Raw genomic sequence first — 23672 nt, forward strand, 5'->3', positions numbered from 1 at the left:
GTGAGTTTTCAAGTTTTTAATCTTTGATGTAATGTTTACAAGACATTTTTACCTTAACATATGAGAATAAAGTTAATTAGTCTTTTCTAATACTGTGAAGATTAATAATTCATAACAGATACTGAATTAATGCAAATATTATGCAAAGTTCTGAAGGGTATTCACTTCATATTTTAACAAATATTTCTGAAGTTTCTGTTTAGGTTTATGATAGATGCTGAGCATGCAAAATGCTCAAAATATACTCATTATTTATATAATTTGGCATCTTTACAGTGAGGTGCAATAGAGTGTTATGATATACATTAAATTATGATATACAACAAATATGTAACTAATATTTGTTCAATTGTGCTTGGTTTCTTTAATATTCAAGTTGCAGAATATAGACACACATATAAACATACATGTATATACACAAATATGCATATGTAATATGTATAATATACAAGACTCAAACAGAAATAGGCATATTTGTGTATGTATACATGAAAAATTGTTTAAATTATTTCATTTTTTTAAAGATTCATCTTAGAAGCCCATAGAAAACCATGAAGTTCAGTATAAGAAGTTTTCTAAAGTAATCAATCAATTTAGGATTGGCTTTGTAGATTAAAACGAAGCCAGTATGATTGAGATATTGGAAATGAATTAATTAATTACTACAAAGTCACTGTAATAGAATTCAGTGGGTGCTAAATTCATCTTGGTTGGTTATATAGTTAAGAATAAATGTAATTGTTAACGACTTAAGAAAGTTCTCTTTTAGTCAGCTATAATATTGCACAGGTTTTAGAACACTGAATTAAACCAAATCAGTAATGAAATTTGGTTGGGTTCAAAAATGTATTGCAGTCACAGAAAGTTCCCCTAGAAGGAATCAAAAACTTCTTTTTAATGTCTGTCTTTATTGTTGGGAGTTTTCTGTATACAAAATGAAGACAAGAATATGGTCTTAGGAAAAGCATGATCTTTTGTGTCCTTTGCTGTTTATTAGTGTCACCGTTTCACCTGTGTCTCCATCAGTATTAAACCCCCTCACTGCTGCCCCTCCTCACTGATACTTACTGCTCGTCTCCTATTATTTCTGCACTCCATTTTATTATTTCTAGCACCTAACAGATGTTACAAAGATAACATACCTTTTTTTGGTTAAAATAAAATGTAAAACTTTTAAAACCTACATTACAAGATAAGCATAATAGAAGATCTTTAGATTACTTTTAGATATTGTGAAGTACAAAAATAATATGATAGTAAAAATAAAAAAATGTTTTGTTTTATTCACTCTTTTTTACTTTATTTAGTTATTTTTCAAGTACAGTTTTCTGTCTATTACTCCCATCCCATCCCACTACCATGCTCTCCCCCTCCCTCCCATTTCCACCCTTCTCAGTTGTTGTCCATGTATCCTTTATATATGTTCCTCTAAATCCCTCCCCTATTTCCCCTGAAATTCCCTCCCCTCTCCCCTCTGGTCACTGTCAGCCTGTTCTCTATTTCAGTGTCTTTGGTTATATTTTCCTTGCTTGTTTGTTTTGTTGTTTAGCTTCCTGTTAAGATCATATGGTGAGATCATATGGTATTTGTCCTTCAACACCTGGCTTATTTCACTCAGCATAATGCTTTCCAGTTCCATCCATGATGTTGCAAAAGGTAGGAGCACCTTCTTTCTTTCTGCAGCATAAAATTCCATTGTGTATATGTACCATAGTTTTAAGATGTTTAAATGCATCTTATAATGTTGAGATTATAATTATTTGTGTTTTAAAACTGTATATCTGGAAAATATGTTGTATTTCACAAAGTTTTTTTTAATTGTTACAGATAGGAAGAGAATATTATCTCTTGTTCAACTTTAAAGTCTTTGGAGATTTCCTCAAATTACAAAGTAGCATGCTTCATCCCTTCAATAACTATTTCAACCACTTCTTGAAAACTCAATGAGATCCATAGGCAAAGGAACTGTATTATCCCTGAATTGTAATTTGGAGTGTCATGAGTTATTTCATGAGACAAAGTATGTTAAATCAACACTGGCGGTGTCATTACTGCTTCACTGTCGAACTCATGTACAAGTCAGCTCTGCTTAAGTCACCATTTGCCCAAGCCAGAAATGAATGTGCAACTAAAATGTTGTCATAAGTTAATTAGAGTGGAATTAGAAGGCAAGTGGGCAATTTAGGAACATAAGAATTTCTGTAGCGAATCAGACCGATGGTTATCCCTGTTGAACATCCAGCCTCCAGCAGCTGTACTTGTTAGTTTCTAAGGCTTTAAAGGAAAAGAGAAAGACTTAATAATTCACCTAGACAAATGTGCCATCTGTGAACTGGAGAAATTGCTTCATGACCTCTCTCAAATAATACCCTAAAGCAGGAGGTTACAATCTTGTTATGTTATGGGTTTAGCTTGAATAGCTCTGCTTATTAATAGATCTTATTAAATCATCCAATTCTTTAGTAAAGTCAACGAGTCCATCAAAAGCTACTTATCACTAGAGCACCTGAATTCATGGTTGAGTATGTCTGCATCTGTTTTAACATATAAATGTGTGTTGCTTATTTGATGTAAGTTCTTGATGGCAAAATCTGCCTCTAGATAACCATGTTGGACGAAAGTCTGCTTCTCTTTCCAAAATCCACTGTGTTCGCAGGCTTGTGGTAAAAAATAAAATATATTTGCTATAGCTACTGCCAACTTCCCCTCTGTACACAAAGTATTGAGGGATGAAGAATTTTATGTGCTGAACTTTTAGGAAAATTCAACTGGAATTTTTTCGTATATGACGTTGCTTAAGGCAGAATGCCTCTAAGAGAAAGGAATGGCTTGTTAATCCTTATCACTGTCGTCTTCTGTTTATAATGAAAGTAACTGTGACTACTCTACAGGTTTCTTAATTATTCTAGATATTACCCCCAGGTCAATAATTCAAAAATGTTTTGTTCACAGTAAGCCATTTAGTAAAAAAAAATCTCCCCCAAATAGTGAATACCTACAGGCTGAAGTCTAAACCATTTTTCTAGACCATCAGGTCTTAATGTGATAGCACTAACATCTTAAAGCTATAACTCTAATAGCATACCCCCTATCCTAGAATCAAAGAAAACTAGGTTTTCATTAGTATTTGAACTAATATGAACACTCATTATTTCTGCCTATGTTAATTTTGTTCCCTGTCTTCAGTTTTTCCAACCTTTCGTTCCTTGTCTCCTCTCCTTCAACTGGAGTTCATTCTTTCAGTTACTTTCCTTCCAAACACAGTAATTGCTCCCCTTCTGAGGGTGTGCCCTGCTGTTTATGTTTGCTTTAGGCTACCATACCTTGGTGGTTCTTTGTTTTCACAGACATGCTTGTTTGTGCATACTCTGATGGAAACTATCTCCTGTATTTATTTCTATTTCTGGTGCCTAGAGTGATGTTTGTCTCACAACCATTGCTTAACATGCATATTAAAGGAAAACCTGTGGATTTGCTACTCAGAGCCACTTTTGCAGTGTTCACCATTGGAGTTTCCATATGTGTGACCAAAGTCGTACTCACTGTATTGCTGAGTGCTGCAAAGGTGCGAATGAAGCCAGAACTATAAATTTCTAGCAATCAAGTCAAGTGTTATTGATGTAAAACCCACAATAACACTGTTGTCCTTGTCCCCGAGTTCTTTTTCCTTTGATGGATATCTCCATCCTGCAACCCCACCTCCACGACTGTCATCCTGCTCTCCGGTTATGAGTCTGTCTCTATTTCGCTTGTTAGTTCTGTTTGCTCATAAGATTCTACATACTGTGTTTGCTTTTTTTTTTGGGGGGGAGGGGTAGAGGGGAGGTAGAAGAGGGCATATGAGAAAGAATAGTAATGGAAAAAAATAAAATGGATTATTAAAATATAATGAAAGGTATGAGAATTATCATCACAAAAAAGAAAATATACAAGTTTTGAATCAGACGTATGAGGTTAGAGAATGAAATACTTTCAAGCAGAAGTTAATAGCTGAAGCAAAGGCAAAGAAATCAAAATAAAGAGGGAAATTACTAAGGATCTATTCCTAATTCCTGTTGGTTGGCTTATGAAGAAAATATCTGAAAATAAGCTTGAAAACACGGGTGGCATCATATTTATTAACCTTTATCTGAACTCACTTGGAATTATTAAAACGATTTTATTCTGTGAACAGATCTTCAAGAAGGTAAGATCAACTTAAAGTGAGACTAAAGGCAGTTTCCTAGAGTAATGTGTTTATTACATAATAATGAAATGTGTAATTGGTCCCGTATTCAGGCAATAAGGATAATGAATAGAATGAAATAGATGCAAGAGATGTTTAGTAGATGTTATTAATGTTCATTGTGAAAGACTGAGCCTGGGATAATGGAAAAGAGGAAAAGATAATAGCACTAACCTTTGAGCATATTTTAAAAAATCATGACTGAATGTTTTTTCCATGAGTGCTATGCAGAAACAAATGTAAAAAGTTCTCCATATTTTACTTCCTCCAACTTTAACTGGCATACTGCTTCAAGGTACTGAAAACATTCAACCAAGTTCATTTATGCTTGACCTCATTAACACAGATTTACAATTTTTTCTGACTTGTTAAAAACCTCTGTTTTTTTAGAACAATATTTTTTATCTAACAATGATTTCAGCAGAGCTATAATGTCTTTTTCTTTTTTCTTTTTTTTTTTTAGAAATCCAGATGGGGCCCAGAATAGTAGTACCAAATGGCCTGTCTTCAAAAGCACTGAACAAAAATATTTAACCTTGAACACAGAGTCACCAAAAGTATACACTAAGCTACGTGCTCAACAATGCCGATTCTGGACACTGTTCTTTCCCAAAGTCTTGGAAATAACAAGTGTGTGGTTTTAATATTTAGTTAAATAATTCCTTGTGGGCTATGTAAAAGGGGGGAAAGTTAGACTATCCAAGCCATGGTGATGGTGTTAATCTGCGATGCTGTAATTACTTGATTCCAATCAGTCCATTATATTAATGACATTCTTCCAGTAAGTTTGGGTATGTTTTGAGGGCTTAGTACATGAGTAGCATTTTTGTAGTTAAGTACATAAACCTAGAATATAATTTTTACCCTAGAAGAACATAAAACAGTGGTGGAACTAAAATAGGGTACTACTTGCTATTCAGCCACTTTTTGTGAAATTAATTAATGGATAATGAATAAATAAATATATAAACTACATAGTGTCTATAACTACAACTAGAACAAAATACAATTTATACTTAATGAGAGATAAAAACAAATTTACTGGTAAATAGTGGAACTTTTAATTTCTAAAAGAGAAAAAACTCTAAAATTTACATTTAAAACACAATACAAATATTTATAAATATATTCAGAACTTGGAGATATTTATGTGAGAACATGTACACATACTACATAATGTATATATTACCTTATTACATATATTACATTATATTACATAATGTGCGTATTATATAATGTACATATATTACATAATTACTATCCATAAATGAATAGTAATTTAGTTAACTGATCTTCAAGAAGTGGTTTCGTAGGGAAATATGAAGAAAATTGGTTCAAAATGCCATATTATTTGAAAATTTACTAGTGAAAAATTATTTAAATTAACTTGAACATCCAACATGATGAATCACATCTTTTGTGATAATAAAAAAAATACGTATCCAATTCAATGCCTGGGTTTAAAATGAGCGGCTGTTTATAATCCATGTGACTTTTCTAGGCAATTTCTACCTAAATTTTTTCAAATAAAACTAATTGACTTTCAACCTTCAGACATATTGCTGGCCACTTCCTTTACACTTTACTCTTCTGTTCATCACAACACTGTAATTTTCAAACTATATAGTAAGTATCACAAATTAATAGATATATTTATAGTTTTTTATTTAAAGAGAGAAGGGATTAAATTCAGGCAAATAGGGACACCTCAGAGGCCTATTTTATTGTTCAATATGCCTTCTGATTATCACACATTATTCACCAAATTATAATTATGTACTCCATCTGTCTGGGAAATGTTTCTTACATACCAGTGTTCTGCATATTACCACATGTTTGTGACATAATATATGTCCAGAGATGGGCCCCGCATCCCTTGGCAGAGATACAGTGATGCCCTTGTGTCCTCTGGGTGTGAATAACAGTGAAGTAACATGTTTAATGTGCCAAGGGAAGAGGTACCATTTAACATATCACACGCTACACATTCCTAATCTTTCCTTAAATATTTGGAATGAGGTCATCCTTTGAGAAAAATTAAGAGAGGGGTTGGAGGGACTGTAAATGACTGCTAATTATAAGCCAAACTCAGCCATTCTGGTTCAGGCACATGCGCTCTATTGTGATCTATCTGTTGATGAATGAAATTTAAGAATTAGCCGTTTCTGAAGATGTACTTCAAAATCTCTATCTCTAAATATTAAACTGCCATAAAGTAGATTTAATGAACAAACTTTGAACATTTTAGCTAGCTTCTGCTCCTCCTTTGCGGTGCTGAACAGCTTGGCAGTTGGAGCAGCACCGTGGGGAAGTGTCCTGCTAGCTCTGGGTTAGTGTCATGCTCTGGGGGTAGTCCCATGTGTCCTGAAAATATAACAATAATTTAGCGCTAGAATTTACAGATGATTTACCCAAAAGGTTACATTAGACATAGTTTATAAAATTTAAAGTAGATGCATGTGGTTTTATAACATCAACAATGTATTCATTAACAATAAAATTATATTTAAACAAAAAACAATGTAAGATGAAAGGTTTTGAGGTTTTATACATAATTTTTATGAAGGTGTTTAGAATATTAAAATTACGTGTTTTTATCAAATCTTATATTTTTCAAGTTGTAAAACTTCAAACATTTCAGTTTTTGATATTTTGAATATTGAAGTTATTCAGATGACCTGGGTGAAAACTTTAATGAAAATATTGTTTAATAAAATGAAGCTCTACAAGTAAAAGAAAGTTTCAAAGAATAGTTAGAGGCTGGATATCTTAAAAGGAAAAAAGTAAAAATGCTCACCTGACTTAAGATGAAAATCCAATCAGCTTTATAAGTAGTAGTTTACATTTGAGCAATGAATGTTCTCAAACAAAACAACCCCTAAGACTTGTTTAAACACATGAATTCCAGCACTTAACTTTCCAACCACACTTTAGCACATGCCTATGCTGTTATTATGTGCACCTGCAAGAAATAAAATGTACAATATTTGTTTCAAGTGTTATCACACTCAGAGTTTTCATTAAAAATGTAACTATAAAATCTCAGATCATTTAGGATAAAAAAGAAAATAGAGAAATGACCCAGTCAGTGTCAATAAGGAATTACTATTTTTCAGTAAAAGTGAAAGAGTACATTTATTTAAAAGAAAAGAAAACAATTGAGTTTCATATATTATATCCAATGGCTCCTTAGGCCTTTGAATAAATGATGACACATTGTTACTTGTCAATACTAAAGAAGAACACATGTAAATTTAAGACTCCAAGATGCCTCTCGGATTGGTCACTTTGAAGAATCATGTACTTCTGTGTTTGCTAATCATTTATCAAAACTGAAAACCAGAAATGAAAGTGGAAAACTAATTTGGAGAAAAGAATCAAAATGTTTTCTATTTCCATATTCTGGATTTTCTATTTCTCATTAAAAGCAAAACAAAACATTATAACAACAACACTAAAAATGGGGGGGTAAACTATAATTTAATCAAATTCCATTTTTTTTCACTTTATAAGTACATGAAATCTCCACAAAACCTAGCTTGTCTAGGTTACCCTATTCAAATAAATTATATAATTCACTCTCTATCATCACATACTCAAAATTATAACAGGACAACTAATAAGTTCTGATATAGTGCATAAAGAATATGCATTCCTAAGTAATTATAATAATTTGCCAACAAATATGGAAATAAGCAAAATGGTAAGAGGAGCAGAAGAGATTTTCAGTGAACTCTCAAAATACATAAAATAGTTTTATTATAATGCTCAGCATAATTCAATATCAATTTAATTCCTTCTTCAAACGAACTCTGTTAACAACTTTTTTTTAACTTCTCAGACTTGACTAAATAGAATCAGCTCCTTTGAAATATTGCTCTTTTTTTAATTGACAAGACAAAATATGGCTTTGTTTTTATTACTGTTTCTGTAGGGAAGAAAAATTGACCTATTCTGTTTGTTTCTTTGGTTGTTTGGTTTTTGTTTCCAGAGAAGATAACAATGCAGGCAAATCGAAGATTACATGAGTATGGAAAAAACTGTATCGATGTGTGTGTGAACTACTGGTACTGATTTAGCTGTACATGGGTCCAATAAGGAGCAGTTAGAAATAAATTTTTGTGACAAGGACAATAAATTCATTAATGGAACTCCCAATAGATGCATAGAGTTTGATTTCACAACATGTACACTATCTCCTTTGTCTTTCACAGTAACACTGCAAAATAGAGATTAGCATCTCCATCTAGAGTAGAGAACTGATTTGAAAAGTAGCAAATTGTTTCTATCACTTATACAATAAGTGGTCAATCTGGAATTTCAACCTGTGTCTCTACAAAGTCTAAGCTGATGTGTTTTTTTTTTATTTTACACTGTAGTGCCTTGCATATTTTTTGGAGGGGTTGTTTTATTTTTATATTTTCACTCGAGGACATGCTTAGAGAGGAAGTAGGGAGAGAGAGAGAGGGTAACATCAACGTGAGAGAGAAACATCAGTCAATTGCCTCAAATGTAACCCAGCTGGGGACTAACCTGCAACCTAAGCATGTGCCCTGACCCGAATTGAATCTGTGACCTTTTGGCCCATGAGAAGATACTCCAACCAACTGAGACACACTGGCCTGAGCTATTTGTACATTGTGATCTACATCTCACAGATGGTAAATCTATGAACACTTAAATAATAGTCTCATTTTGAAGGGGAAGAGGGGAGGAAAAACTTTCAGTTTTGGTTTTGATTTATGTCACGAGACTCAAAATATTTTATTCTTTATTACAGCATATTCAGTTTCTCTGCAATCTATTAGAAAATATTTGAATTATTTATATTTTATCATCTCAGTCAAAGTTCAGTACTTCTACATGAAAAATATAGCCAGGTTTGCAGAGCATTTATACAATAAAAGTGAAGTATGTCAATACAATAAATCATACAGATGTTTGATTATGACACATAAGCAAATAAATTTGCTTGTATATGAATTAATAGTTTTGGAATTATTTCAACAACAAGAAAAGAAAATCATGTCTCAGACAATTTTTTAAGTATTTGAATTTATGATCTAAATGCTAAATTACCAATAATTTATTTGTTATGTGAAATATTTTGTTCCTCCTGAACTTTCTAGTCCTTCTTCCATGCATGTAGCATTTTAAACATAGCAGTTATCATAAGAAATAATATAAAAATGGCTAATTTGGTTACAATATTAAACATCTTTCTCCCACATCTAATGTTTTTGAGTCTTTGTAGTCATTGACTTTTAGAGGTAATTTTTGCATAAAAATTGGACATTTTAATATAAATTCTCAAATATTTGAATATTTCCAAACATTATGAACATTGCAAACCTCAGTTTAATCTAAATTGTAGAGAATATTTTGATGTACAAATGTTTTAATTATGTTGATTTTTATAAACTAAAAATGAATCAATGAATGCACCCCATGATTATATGAATTAAAGAAAGGCACTTTTTATGTACATTATATTACAGTATAACATCATATGAGCTGTCTTCTCTAATAATATCTTAACATTTATAATCATTTATTTAAAATTCCTCACTGAAAATTATATATTTAAAATAGTCTAAGTCTTAGTTTTAGGAAAATAGAAATAACAATTCTTTAAAAAATCAATGTCTAGCTCAGCATCATAAATGTTTAAAAAGGAAGATAGCTACACAGGTATAAAACACTTCTAATTTAAATAATGAAAAGCATATTGTAGACTATTTATATTCGAAATATAAATATATTATTTTAAAAGTTTGCAGTTTAAAAGGTTCCATTGTTCACAAAACTTATTCTTTACTACAAGATATATGTTTTCAAATAAGTCAGGATTTCAAGATTTTTGTTGTACATAGACCACTTTTGGTTCATTGCCTCACATTATTTTTGACGAAACACTTCTCTCCTTTGACACATGAATATACTTTCCAAATTACTGGAATGCAGAGATTATTTTAGTAGTCTTTCTAATTTGCAGAGCAATCAATAAATGGCTTTCCTATACTAGTTTCAATAAACTGTTTTTAATGACTAATTGTTGTTTAAAATTAAAATATACTGATATTGGATGAGTGCCAAATTGATACATAATAACAATTGCAAACTTATCTATGCAAAAATATAGTGATATGAACAGAAATAAGACTGAATTATAATTACTTATGTAAGTAAGATGTATTAAATTTTTATTATGAGTGGAGTAATAAAAAATGAATATTATATGTTTTTTAGAAACAAAAACAAATATATGCAATGCAATATAATTTTACGTATGATCTATACACCAATGTCTGCATTATGTATTATACATTTTGGTATCTTGTATATGTTTTATACAAATGCATTATGTTATTATTATATGATATATACAATTCATTAAAAGCTACTCAGGTAGTAAGAAAAGATGACAATAAATAATGAGAAAAAGAAATTGCTGTGCAGTGTACTTGAAAAAACCGGCATCTGTTATACAAATTATTTTATAATTAACATAAGAAAAAATTAAATTTAGATTAATTCCTTTTATTCTATGTTTTAAAGGAAATATTGATGAAGCAGAACAAGAATGGAAAGCAGGATTCCATCGTTGGAGCAATTACATGATGGACTGGAAAAATCAATTTAATGATTACACAAGCAAGAAAGAAAGCTGCGCAGGTCTCTAATTAATAGATTTACCCTTTATAGAATATTCATTTTCCTGTAAATAAAGGCAAAAATATTGATAGCTCTCTTACATGGGTAGTGAGAAAGCTATTATATAGCTGAACAAAAATGCCAGAAGGATAATATCAACTTCTCACATCTATCATTTAGCATTTTATTTAGCATTCCAAAACCAAAAAATCTAAAACATATTTAATTAAATTTCACAATTTAAAATTAGCAATTAATTATATGCATATTAAGATAATTTACAGCTTCAAATTCTTTATTTCTCAAATAACTTCAACATTTAGCCCTAGCTGATGTAGCTCAGTGGACTGAGCGCGGGCCTGCGAACCAGATGATCGTGGTTCAATTCCCAGTCAGGGCACATGCCTGGGTTGCAGGCCAGTTCCCAGCAGGGGATGCATGAGAGGCAACCATACATTGATATTTCTCTCCCTCTCTCCTTCCCTTCTGCTCTAAAGATAAATAAATAAAATCTTAAAAAAACATGAACATTTATTTCCTAAAAATATGTTTTCTCTTTTTAGTTGGATGTTTATTTGAATTACCACTCATAGATGGGTATCTTAAGTGATTAGATCTTGAAACATTGGATACTGTGATTAACAATATTGTTTCATCTAATTAATTTATGAATTTAATGTCAATATGAATTACAAAAAGAAACAATATACATGCCTCCTTTTTTTCACCATAAAACAATATCAAATCTTAAAATAAGAAGAATGATCCCTTGGGTAGAAACAAAATGGTGTTACTAAGAGACAAAATGTAAAACAATATATGTCAGTTTTATATTTTTTAAATATATATCCATGCTTATAATCACCAAATTATATTCTTTATTCTTTCGACTCTTGCCCCTTTGCTACTCCCCACTCTTTGACCTTCCCCAAACATGTATTTATGTAAATTGCTTTTCCTATAACTAAAAAAAAAAGTTGAAGAACAGAAATCTAAAGTCAGAAGTCACAAATATTAGGAACAGTCGCTCAGTTTTCATAGAAGCTCTGTTTAATTCTAAGAGACAAATATTTATACTTTTGAGAAACAAATAATATTATTTTTAAAACCTAAAATTTACAAAGCTACATTTACTAACTTGCGTGACAATAGATCATATCTAGTGAATAAATTCATTATAGTTCACTAAAGGGGCCAAGTTCGGGATGTTAGGATTTAGAAACCTGCACACTTGGTTATGTTAGGAATTGAAAACTAGTACTCAAGATATAACAAAGTGAGTCTACATGTCCATACACTGTTTGCTAAGTCAGTCTCATTTCCTTTTTTCCTGTGTGGCTATTGTTAGAGCTAGTAGGAGCCTGCCATCCTCACTCAAAGTTCATGGTACTTGATCAGCTTCAACTGGTTAGGGAGTTGGAATAAAAGCCAAGTCACTTTAGATAGCATTTTAGTATCACTAGAAATGGACATTTTTGCTTTATGGCTCTTCCTCATCTTGGAATGAAGGGGAAAAACACACACACACAAGCGGTAGGTGAATTATCAGGCTTTCAGTTCAACACCACCACCTCGATTTCAGGGGCCATTTCCAGGTCCTTCCAAGATCCATTATGCTTTTCAGAATCACTTGAGCCTCCTTATGATGTGGCATCTTTGATATAGAAAACATCGGGAGGAAAGGCATAATTTTAAAAGTAAATTAATTTCTAATCAATCAGAAGATAAATTGCATGGGTAAATCTTACTGTAATTTCTGTTGTGACATTTTAATAGAATATTCTAATAAATGGAACCTTCCCAACCTTGCTGAAGAAGACAAACTCAACAGTCAAATCTCCTGTGGTAGTTGTAGCCTTATGAAATCTTTAAAAAGTGTTCTCTTTATAGTTTGTTTTAAAATTAAGATGGTAAGAAATAAAGGAAATACAAGGTTTTTTACTTAATTTGAGGATAAACTAATGGCTTATTTACAGACATAATCTTGGTGGAACCATCAGAAGGTCAAAGAATAAAGAAAGGACCACCACAATCACACACATAGAGATAGATGCATAAATACAGTCATTTATACATATAGAAGTCTATTGATGTTTAGCAAAGATCACCATAAAAACTTTTACTGAACTGTTCCAAGAGGGAGTAAAAAGGGGATTTGCCATATTCAAATAAGGGGAATGCATCATAGTCATTTGATGGCTCTCTAATCCTATGCCAAGTATAAAAACTAAAGTAAGATATAATCTGAGAATATGTACAAAGAAACCCAAAGCACAGATACGAAAGACTGTATGCACTCCTATGTTCATTGCAGTGCTATTTACAATATAGCCAAGATTTGAAAGCAGCCCAAGTACTCAGCAGTAGATGAGTAGATAAGAAAGCTGATACACTTACAGAACACTACAAGGCCATAAAAAACAAAATCTCACCCTTTGCAACAGCATGGGTGAATCTGGAGAGCATTATGGTAAGTGAAGTAAGCCAGTGAGAGAATGACAAGCACCACATGATTTCACTCATATGTGGAATCTAATTAACATAATACAGTAACAAACAAGATGGAAAGAGAGTCACAGATAGAGAACAGACTAACACTTCCGAGAGAGGGGCTATGGGGCGCGGCGAAAAAGGTAAAAGGATTAAGAAAAAAGACCCTCATTCAATTTGCTTTTATTGGTTGATTGATCGATTGATTGATTCAAATTTTCTTCAACAGTTCAGGGAGGAAAATATATACTTAACAAAGAAGTCTCTGGAGAATAAACTTTAAATTTTTATTTAACAATGTTAAGAATTTTAAAAATTGTTGAAATGAATATGCCAAGAAAGTGATCTGTCTGGCTGTCTGTCTGTCTGCCTATCTATCTATCTGCACATGGATTATCTACCTAGAAGAGCTATGCCTAATTTTAACCAAGCAGGAGAAAAAAGAAAAACCAGAGAAATATTACTGATATAGCTAATTCAACCTGCAGTATAAATTCAGTCATTGCCTTTTATCAAGATACTCTTTTATTTATTTATTTTGGGTTTTTTAAATTAATTGTTCAGTGACAATTGTCCTCATTTCCTCCCATTACTTGCCTCCACTCTCCCCTCCCCATCCTCATTTGATCCTCTTCCCATCATCGTTATCTTTTTGTCTTTGTCCACATGTCCTTTATACAAGTTTCTTGACTCTTTCCCTTCTTTCCCCTGTTGTCTCCCTGCCACCTTCCCTCTGGTCACTGTCCGTTTGTTAATTACTTCCATGTCTCTGCTTCTGTTTTGCTTGTTGTTTGTTTTGTTGATTAGGTTCCACTTATAGGTAAGATCATATGGTATTTGTCCCTCACCACCTGGGTTACTTCACTTAGCATACTGCTCTCCAGTTCCACCCATGTTGTCGTGAATAGTAGGAATTTCTTCCTGCTCTTACGTTCTCAATTTGATGAAACTTTGGACAGAGATTTCTTCTGGACTGCAAGCCTCTGACCTACTTTAGAAATATGACAACTTTTATTTCTTTCTCTACCCCTTGAAATGTATGCAAATCTCCCAGCTTTTTGTCAGATTTACAACATAGGAAATGTCTTTCTCAAAGACCTGGGAACTACTGCTTTGAAACTAGACATTAAAAAAGACAATGCCTTTATCTGCCAATCTCTCTGGAAAGGTAAGATCATAACTTTGATGGGAGCCAATTACCAGACACAGATGGCCTAATCACAGGCCAAAAAAAATTTGCAAATTCAATGCTAACTCAATGTGTTCAACACAACCAACTGGTCAATCCATCTGAAATGTCCTCAAGAATTTTTTGACTAACTCACCTTAGCATTTAACACCCTCACAGCTTTTGTTACAGAGGAGTTCAATTTCTCTCCTTTATTGCAGCAGTCTTGAATAAAATCATTCCTTCCTGTTGACTTTGTCCAATAAGCTTTTTTTTTTTATTTAACAGCTTAAACCAATATTCAAGACTTCTTAAAAGACCTAGGAACCAATCATAATTTTACCAATTTTTTACTTTCTAATTGGGAAAAATGCAAAAATTTTTATTGCAGGAGATATCCTTTAGAAACAATGACTCTCTTAACAACCTAATGAAAAGGGTGGCAGAACTTGAATTTATGAAGTACTAAACACCCATTTTTGGTGGTTTCCCCCTAATATCTTCCAGGGGTATCTAACAGGTGGCCCAGGGGCCACATGTGGCTCAGGATGGCTATGAATGCATTTAAACATAAAATTGTAAATTTACTTAAAACCTCATGAAATATTTTTATATTATGTGTCATAATATATTTAATGTGTGACCCAAGACAACTTGTCTTTTTCCAGTGTGACCCAGAGACATCAAAAGGTTGGACACCCCTGTAAGATGTTAGGCAGGTAATAATTTGCATATTTGTGTCAATTTTAAGTTTTTGACATTTTCAATTTTTACCATTTACTTAGTATCTCAGAATATTTTTTCTTCTTCCTTTCTACATCAAATTTAACTTTCATGGTGATATTATTTTTCTGACACAATGGCTATGAACAAATTCATTTTTCATTTTTCACATAATATTGCTTTTCTTTTTCTCTTCTTTTTTATTTTTCTTTACAGAAAAGTAATATCTACAGATTCTTCTGCTGTTGTCTAGAAGTCCTTGTGATATAAAGGATTACATTTATAAGTATAACGTAAATTTTCATTATACTGTTAGACCTTTGGGTACAGACCCTAGGAAATGCAATTCCCAGAAACATGAGTTTGGAAAGAACATAACTTGGTTTAGCTATGTTTTTTTCACATCAATGGAAATGAGCCTTTAGTCTATAGCCTCAAGCACAAAACAACATTTTTCATCCAAGAAGACTCTTCCTTTCCCACTGTTCTTAAATATATTTCTCTGGCTTTCTTTCTTTAATTGAAATGTCTTTGTTTTACAGCATTGTAATATGATAATTTTGAAGTTACTATCTTTGTGCAAGGTAATAAGTGAGTGAAAACTCAAATGCTAACATCTGCTGTAGCATTTCAATTTTAAACCAAATGTATGTATAATATTCTCTTTGGTAAGTGAATTAACATTTTCACATAACCATGAATGATAAAACTTTAATAATCTCCCTTGGAGTTTTCTCTTTGAAGTCATGTGCAAAATATTAAGTGAAAATTCTAACAGAACACGATTCCTTCTTTCTTTTTAGATTTTTGAAGATTTCAAAGATGGAGAGTAAGTACCATGTTCTTTCTCTCAATGTACCTTGCAGCAGAGCCAAGTAGAGAGGCAACTATTTATTCCTTTTAGAGTAGATGTAAGGCTTCCAAGGACTGTGTCAAATTCCAGAACACCTAAGTTTCTTGATCAGTGTCTAGTACTACTATATGGAATTCTATTTCATATATATATTTTTTAATCACTGGAAAACATTCTGACATTTTTATGATGTCTCTTAGTCATATTTTCAACTTTTTTAGTTCTCACTATTTCTTGATGAAATATTTAAATCATTATACATTAATATCCTGATGAAAAGTATCACATTGCTAATATCAATCCAGTGCCTGGGGGATCAGTTTTATTAAATTTACCTGGATCTCACCTAAAGAAGTTCAACAATGTAATATTTTGGGACATTTTCCCATACAAAACACCCCTACTCAACAGATTTTAAAGACAACTTTAGAGATAAACTACTTGCACCATGTAAGAAGACAGGTATCTGAGGAGATCATCCATCTTCAAAATAATTTGATGATTTGTATCCATATCCCAATTAATTTTCATCTTTTTTAAAATTTTACTTATCTGTAAAAAATGTTAATAGTATTGGTTCAAATTTTTAAGGTGTGTGTTCATTGAAATAAATCTTAGAAAATATTTTTAAAAATTGTAATCATACTAACTCAAGATAACTTTTTAAGTTTTTTAGATACACTACAAAAATGTATATGCTTACATAACATATATATTTTAAAATATATGCCATATAGTATGTACTGAGATAAATGTCAATTCACAATTTATTTATTCATTCAATGCACTAATTAAAAATGTTAATTTAGAGGAGTAAATAAACATTCTCTGCCCAAGTAACTGGTTGAATAGGTTTATCTTATTCTGGGAAAAGGAAAGTTGTAGGTCCAGAAGGTCTAAATAAAGAAACAAGAGTTTGTTTGAGAGTGTGTTCACTTCCAGATGCCTATTAGATATCTAAGAGAGAGAGAAAACAAACCACTTTGTTAGATGAGAGTTGAGTTGAAGGAAGATGTCTAGATTAGAGATATAAATTAAATTATCTCAAGTATCAAGATATCATATAAAGCCATTGGACTGAAGGAGATTACCTAGAGATAAAGTCTAAATCTGGACTGAGCAGAGCCAGCTCTCCAGTGCTGAGATTGGATTTGATGTTTAAGTCTCTGTTACATTATCGTGCTTATTGCCAGACTTTTATAAAACAACTTTCTTCTTCCTAAGTTTCTAACCTTGACTCATCTCCCTTCTATCTACAATTCAACAAATTTTTTTCTTTAGAAAAAATAAACCAAGCTTTTTTATAGCTAGGTGAATCTTTTGGTTGTCTTTGCAAATAAATAAATATTTAGTTAAATTTATAATATCACCATTTAAATAACTTTTCAACTATATTGAATTATCTACAGAATAAAAATATAAAAACAAGTAAAGTTTTGTTTCTATGTATACAATTCATATCTCTTTTGGGGTACTTATAAGATTTACATATACATGCATGCATATATGTAACTCATAAGGCTAAGTAATGGGACCTCAAAAGACATCTACTTCTTAATCCTGGAACTTGTAAATGTTTTTTTTTTGTAGTGCATAAAATAGTTTTTCAGAAATGATTAAGTTACAAATCTTGAGAAGGAGAGGTTTATTGGAGTATCGAGGAGGGCACTAAATGCTATCACATGTATTCTTGTAAGAGAGAGACCGGGGGGAGATTTGAAAATACGAAAGAGGAGAAAGAAGGCAATGTGACCACAGAGGCAGAAATTGGAGAGATTCAGCCACAAGCTAAGGAATGTCCACAGCTACCAGAATCTAGAAGCGACAAAAATATGAATTCTTCCCTGGAACCGATGGAGGAAAGGTAGCCCTGATGAAACCTTGGTTACAACTTAGTGAAACTGATTTCAGATTTCTAATTTCTAGAACTGAAATAGGAAACTTTGAATTGTTTACGTCATTAAGTTTGTGTTAATGTATTACAACAGTTATAGGAAACAGAAACACACACACACATATATAATTTTACCAAGATATATCTAATTATTCTTTAACTAACATATTCTTCCCTGTCTTCAAAGGTATTTCAATCTACTAGTTAAAATGTACCTTCACTTTGTGGCAATTTTCAGATATATGTTTCTTGTTTTTTCTCTGTTCGCTCTATTCTCACCTCCTGTGATCCTATTATTCTTGAGTCTAATTATGTGAAACTCTCCCAATTTAGCCTCCCTTTAATTTTTCTTCATTGCTTTCCTTAGAAATACTCCCACTTGGGATGTTTCCCCTCTGATATTTGCCCTTCTTCCCTGATTTGCCTTCTATATCTAATCTATTATTTTATTACCACTGTTATTAAAGGTAGTAATTTTCTTTGTTTTGCCTCTCAGATGGTTTTTATTTCAACTTATTCTCTTTATGGCTGGTTGATGTAATTTTGTAAATGCAAAAACTCTTTTTAACCTTTCAAAATAAAATTTTATTATTCATAAATATTCTAAAATTTTCTTTTAGAAAATTTTCTCATAGCCGTACGAGAGCCCTAATTATTTTCTCATAGACCTATGCTTAAACAGTGTTATGTAAATAAATGTTGACATAAATTTGGGCAGAAATAGGTGGGAATTCCTGGTCTAATCCTTAAGAAACAGGGCAAGGAAGAGGAAACAGATTATATTTAACAGAGTTTTAATCTATCATTGGGTAAATCCATCATATGGTAGGGTCTTAGAGGAAATTCTAATGGAAGACTGTCACAAAAAGGATATTTATGTGAGTTCCAGAAGGTTCTTCCCCAAGGTAGGTATGATAGACATAAAATTGCTTTAGCCGTGTACTGGAGATATCTAGGAGAAATCTGTGTAAAGTATATGATTGTCTACCCACTATGTTTTACACCTTAAATTGATATGAAGTGATAATGAATGTCAACAGTAATTAAAAATGAAATTTTTAAATATAAATAGAACAGTGGTATTTAAAAATTTCTTTAAAAAATTACATGTTCAAACCAGTTCTTTATCAGATAGTCAAGACCGATTTCTGACCAAGAGAAAGCTACTTCTGCCATATGATTTCATTTATATGTGGAATCTAATGAACCAACTGAATATATAAGCACAATGGTGACAGACTTATAGGCTGACAGACAGCTCTGGAGGGGGAAGTTGAGGGTGTGGAGGGATTGAGCAAAAAAATAAAAGAGGAAGAACCCACGGACAGGGATAAAACTGTGGTGATTATGGGGGAAGGGGTGTGGGTGGATGTAGAAGAGGATACAGAGGAATGAATTGTCATGGAAAACAAATAAAATTTAAAAATATGTATTTTAAAAATGACAAGAGGCAACACACACACACACACACACACATACAGAAAGATAAGGCTACTTCTGCCTAGAATTTCCACCGTATTAACTCCTGTAGTTTCTGAATAAAGCAAGTGTGATTCTTACATATTGTTTTTCATTTTATTTCTTTGTTTAATTTCAAACTATTTCAACCTTGCATGACTCTTAGATACACCAGGATTTACCTTCAAAGGTCTGTTTTGCTCTCTGCTTTACTCAGTTTTTAGTATTAGAAATCATTATTTTAAATAGTAGAGTCCAAATGTTGCTGACATACAAGAGTAAATATTTTTAAAATTTTAAAAGTATATAGAAATATAGGTCAGTGTTATGCGTTATGCTAATGCCTAAATTCCTATGCTGAAATGAAGAAAAAAAGAAATCTACATTCTCAAAAACTGTATATAAATCAGTGTGACAAAAAAAATTATTAGAATTTCATAGAAGTATGTCACCCAGAAAAAGTAACTTTAATTGAATGACCATCAATTGCTGATCATGCTTTTGTTCTAAAAAAAAAGACAACAAAAAATGTGTGTTAAGCCCTGGCTGATGTGGCTTAGTGGATTGAGCACCAGACTGTGAAGCAAAGGGTTGTTGGTTCAATTCCCAGTAGGGGCAAATACCTGGTCCTCAGTAGGGGGCACGCACGAGGCAACCACACATTGATGTTTTTCTCCCTCTCTTCCTCCCTCCTTTTCCCTCTCTCTAAAAATAAATAAATAACATCTTAAAAATATTTTTTAAAATGTATGTTAACACATCAGATAAGTCATAAAAGCTTTAAATTTATTTAACTAAATCATAGTAGTATATTTTCAGTTTGAATAGCACTATCCCAATAATTTTATTTCTTCATAATAGGTCAATAACTCTCAAATATATTATATATAATTATTTGCTTAAAATTTAAAGACTCATTTTGTATTGAGCTGTGTTTAATTAAGAGCCAGGAGACATCATGTTGCTAGGTTAAATTAAATTCTTGTTGCTCAAACATTAAATTTACCCAAAGCTTCTTCTTTTCATTATTTTAAGATACTCCTGGCTGACAAAGGTCAAAATGAAGGGATCACTAAGCTAAGACATTTTAAATACCTTAAATATAAAAATATATTTTTGAATATATTTCTTCAATAATAAACTATGTAAATCATGCCCTAATTCAATAATGCTCTAAGCAAAATCCCTGTGTTACACAAAATTTCTACAAATTATTGATCCCAGAATTCAACTCATTGAAATTAAGAAACTAGCACCAGATTTACAGAAACATGCTAGAATAAAAAGAAGGAAACAAAAAAATAAAGAATGGACAAAAACATTCAGTAGGAAAAAAATGATTTCATGGAGCAGATAAAATTGTGACAAAAAATTGCCACTAATCTTTTAAAATCTTAGTAAAATAAGAGATAGTATGGCCAGTACCTCAAAGCAGAGATACAAGAATTTTAACAAGATCTGGCACTTAACAGAGAAAGACAGGACATGTGTTAGAAAATCAGATGAAAAAAGTAAGAGGGATAAACAATTCTCAGGTGTAAATCCCACCCTAGGAGGAACACAAAAACAGAACTATCCTGGCCAAAAACACCGTGAAAATAAAAGTAAAGAAAGTACAAAAAAAAGATGAATAGAAAAGGTTAAGAAAAAAGATCTAATACAAACAGTTTGCAAAATGTGAAAACTGAAATAGGAAGACAGAAGATTTTTTGTAATTCAAGGAAAAGTATGCTAAATACAACTTTTTTCTCTATGAATTGAGAAAAGACACTATTTCTCTGGGAAAAAAGAGCAAGAGTAGTTTTCATCTCCTAGGAATTCCACCAGACTGTAAAACATTTCTTCTGTATATAAAAATTAGGAAAAAAATGTGTCCAGTACTAGGATAGTATTGAAGCTAATTTGGTTTATTCATAAACTGGAACACAACTTTGTAGTTAGATTAGATAAGTCTTTATGTGTTGATAAGCAAAGTCTCCATTTTTTTGAATTGAAAGAAATCAACATACATAACATTATGGATATATTATGATTTCTACTTGAAAGCAATGATCTCCGGGCACTGCCCAGGTAGCTCAGGTGGTTAGGACCTTGTCCAGATACACCAAGTTTATGGATTTGATCCCTGGTCATGGCACATACAAGAATGAGCAAATGCCTGACTGGTGCAGCTCAGTGGATTGACTGTGGGCCTTCAAACCAAAGGGTCATGGTTCAATTCCCAGTCAGTGCACATCCTGGGTTCCAGGCCAGGTCCCAGCAAGGAGCATGCCAGAGGCAACCACACATTGATGTTTCTTTCCCTTCCTTTCTCCTTCCCTTCTCCTCTCCCTAAAAACAAACAAATACAATCTTTTGAAAAAAGAATCAACCAATGGATGCATAAGTCAGTGGAACAAATCAATGTTTCTCACCTACACCTCTCCGAAAAAATCAATAAGTAAAACAATTATCCCTGGAAACACACATTAAAAGAATAACTGTGAATGAGTCCAAGGAACGAACTAAATGGCTTCATAGAAATATGAAACTTAGAATTTGTTTTGCGTGCTGTACACTTGAGTGCTTTTATGTTTTGTAACATGTACATATATCACCTATTTGAAACAAATAATAACATGTAATTTTAAAGAAGCAGCTAAACCTGTTTAATTAGCCTCAGGGGGAAAATATTCAATAACAATAACTGAATATCAACATGGTTGCTGTTGGCAGGCATTGTTCAGAAATATAACAAATGACGAGATATAATTTCATCCATAATGTTAATTCCTTCAACTACTTGGAATAGCATTTTATTGCTAACTAAACCATGAAGGCTGTGCTTTTCAAAATTACACATTTGTCAAGAGAGTTATTAAAGTTTTTCAATGTCTGTGGATAACTGGGCACACCTGCCCTTAACATTTCCAGGCCAAAATGGCTCTTCCATGCTTTGTGGCACATAATTCTGGGATCTCAATCAGGACAGTGATTCTTTTACCGGGGGAAAAAAGACACTAAAACTCCTTAAATGAAAATATAATTTAGAGTCTTTAATTTCCATAACACAATGTTCAAATAAACACTTACAGTTTACTTCAATCAGTTGCAGAGTGTATCTGTACCTTTGGTATAGATAAAATGGACACGAGGACCTGCCGAGCCTCGGTCATTTCTTCCTTTCATAAGATAAAGGAAAAGTAGCATTGACATTTTGGTCTTATAACTACACAGTAACAGAATTCCTTTGACCTTCATGTTACCCAGACACATGTCCTTCCTCCATTTTTCTGCTGATAAGATAGATGTAACAGGATGGTAACTAAGGGTAGACAGTAAGAATATTATGCCCATGAAAAAGGTGAAGGGATCAAGAACTACAAATTGGTAGTTACAAATAGTCATGGGGATGTGAAATACAGCATAGGAAATGGAGTCAATGATATTATAATAACTATGTATGGTGCCAGGTGGGTACGGGAAATACTGAGGGGAATACTTTGTAAGGTATATGATTGTCTAACCACTATATTGTACAAATGAAACTGGTATAAAATAATATTGAATGTCAACTATAATTAACAATTTAAAAAACAAATAAAATAGCTGCATTCATAATTGATAGAAAAACATCATGTTCAGACAGGTCTTTATCAGATAATCAGGACTGATTTCTGACCAAGAGAGAGTTACATCTGCCCCATGATTTCACTCACATGTGGAAAACAAGGGATAAACTGAACTCTAAATAAGCAAAATAGAGGCAAGCTCATAGAAGGCTGACAACTCTGGGGGTGGGTGAGGTTGGTGGGGGTGGAAGGATTGGGCAAAAAAACAAAAAAGGAAGAAAGAACTCATGGACATGGACCACAGCATGGGGACTATAGGGGTAGGGAATGGATGGAGGTAGAAGAGCGTATGGGGAGATAAATTGTGATGGAAAAAAAATTAAGAACATGACAGCAGACAACACACATGCAAAGATAAAAAGCTACTTCTTTCTAGAATTTCCAGCATATCGGCATCTATAGTTCCGGAATAAAACAAGTATGACTCTTACATATGAGATATTATTGTTGGCATTTTTGTCACACAGCAAGAAAATCTCTATAAAGAAAATAGTGCATTGTTTTATATTGTCACAAATTCCTTATTTCCATTGCCAACTACCCAGAGGCCTTACTGAGAGAGCACTGTGGTAAACTGTGCCTAGAGGAATGAGCTA

The 23672-nt window shown here is 32.4% G+C and overlaps 1 protein-coding gene across 3 annotated transcripts in view; it reads left to right on the plus strand.

Moving 5' to 3' along the window:
* The window catches only part of BCHE (butyrylcholinesterase), a 79820-nt gene that overhangs the window by 36941 nt on the left and 19207 nt on the right, over positions 1-23672 (plus strand). Inside the window, exons 3-6 of one of the 3 annotated variants that reach the window (XM_037046609.1) lie at positions 4689-4855; positions 10784-10900; positions 16064-16089; positions 17811-18602. In XM_037046609.1, the coding sequence (XP_036902504.1) occupies positions 4689-4855; positions 10784-10900; positions 16064-16071 (292 nt within the window). In that variant the 3' untranslated portion in view covers positions 16072-16089; positions 17811-18602. Of the gene's footprint in view, positions 1-4688; positions 4856-10783; positions 10909-16063; positions 16090-17810; positions 18603-23672 lie in introns of those variants that run through there. The other 2 variants (XM_037046608.1, XM_037046610.1) reach the window with 2 other exon arrangements.

The sequence above is a fragment of the Sturnira hondurensis genome, unplaced genomic scaffold, assembly GCF_014824575.4.
Source record: "Sturnira hondurensis isolate 20B ecotype Veracruz unplaced genomic scaffold, ASM1482457v3 Scaffold0005279, whole genome shotgun sequence".
Taxonomy (NCBI): domain Eukaryota; kingdom Metazoa; phylum Chordata; class Mammalia; order Chiroptera; family Phyllostomidae; genus Sturnira; species Sturnira hondurensis.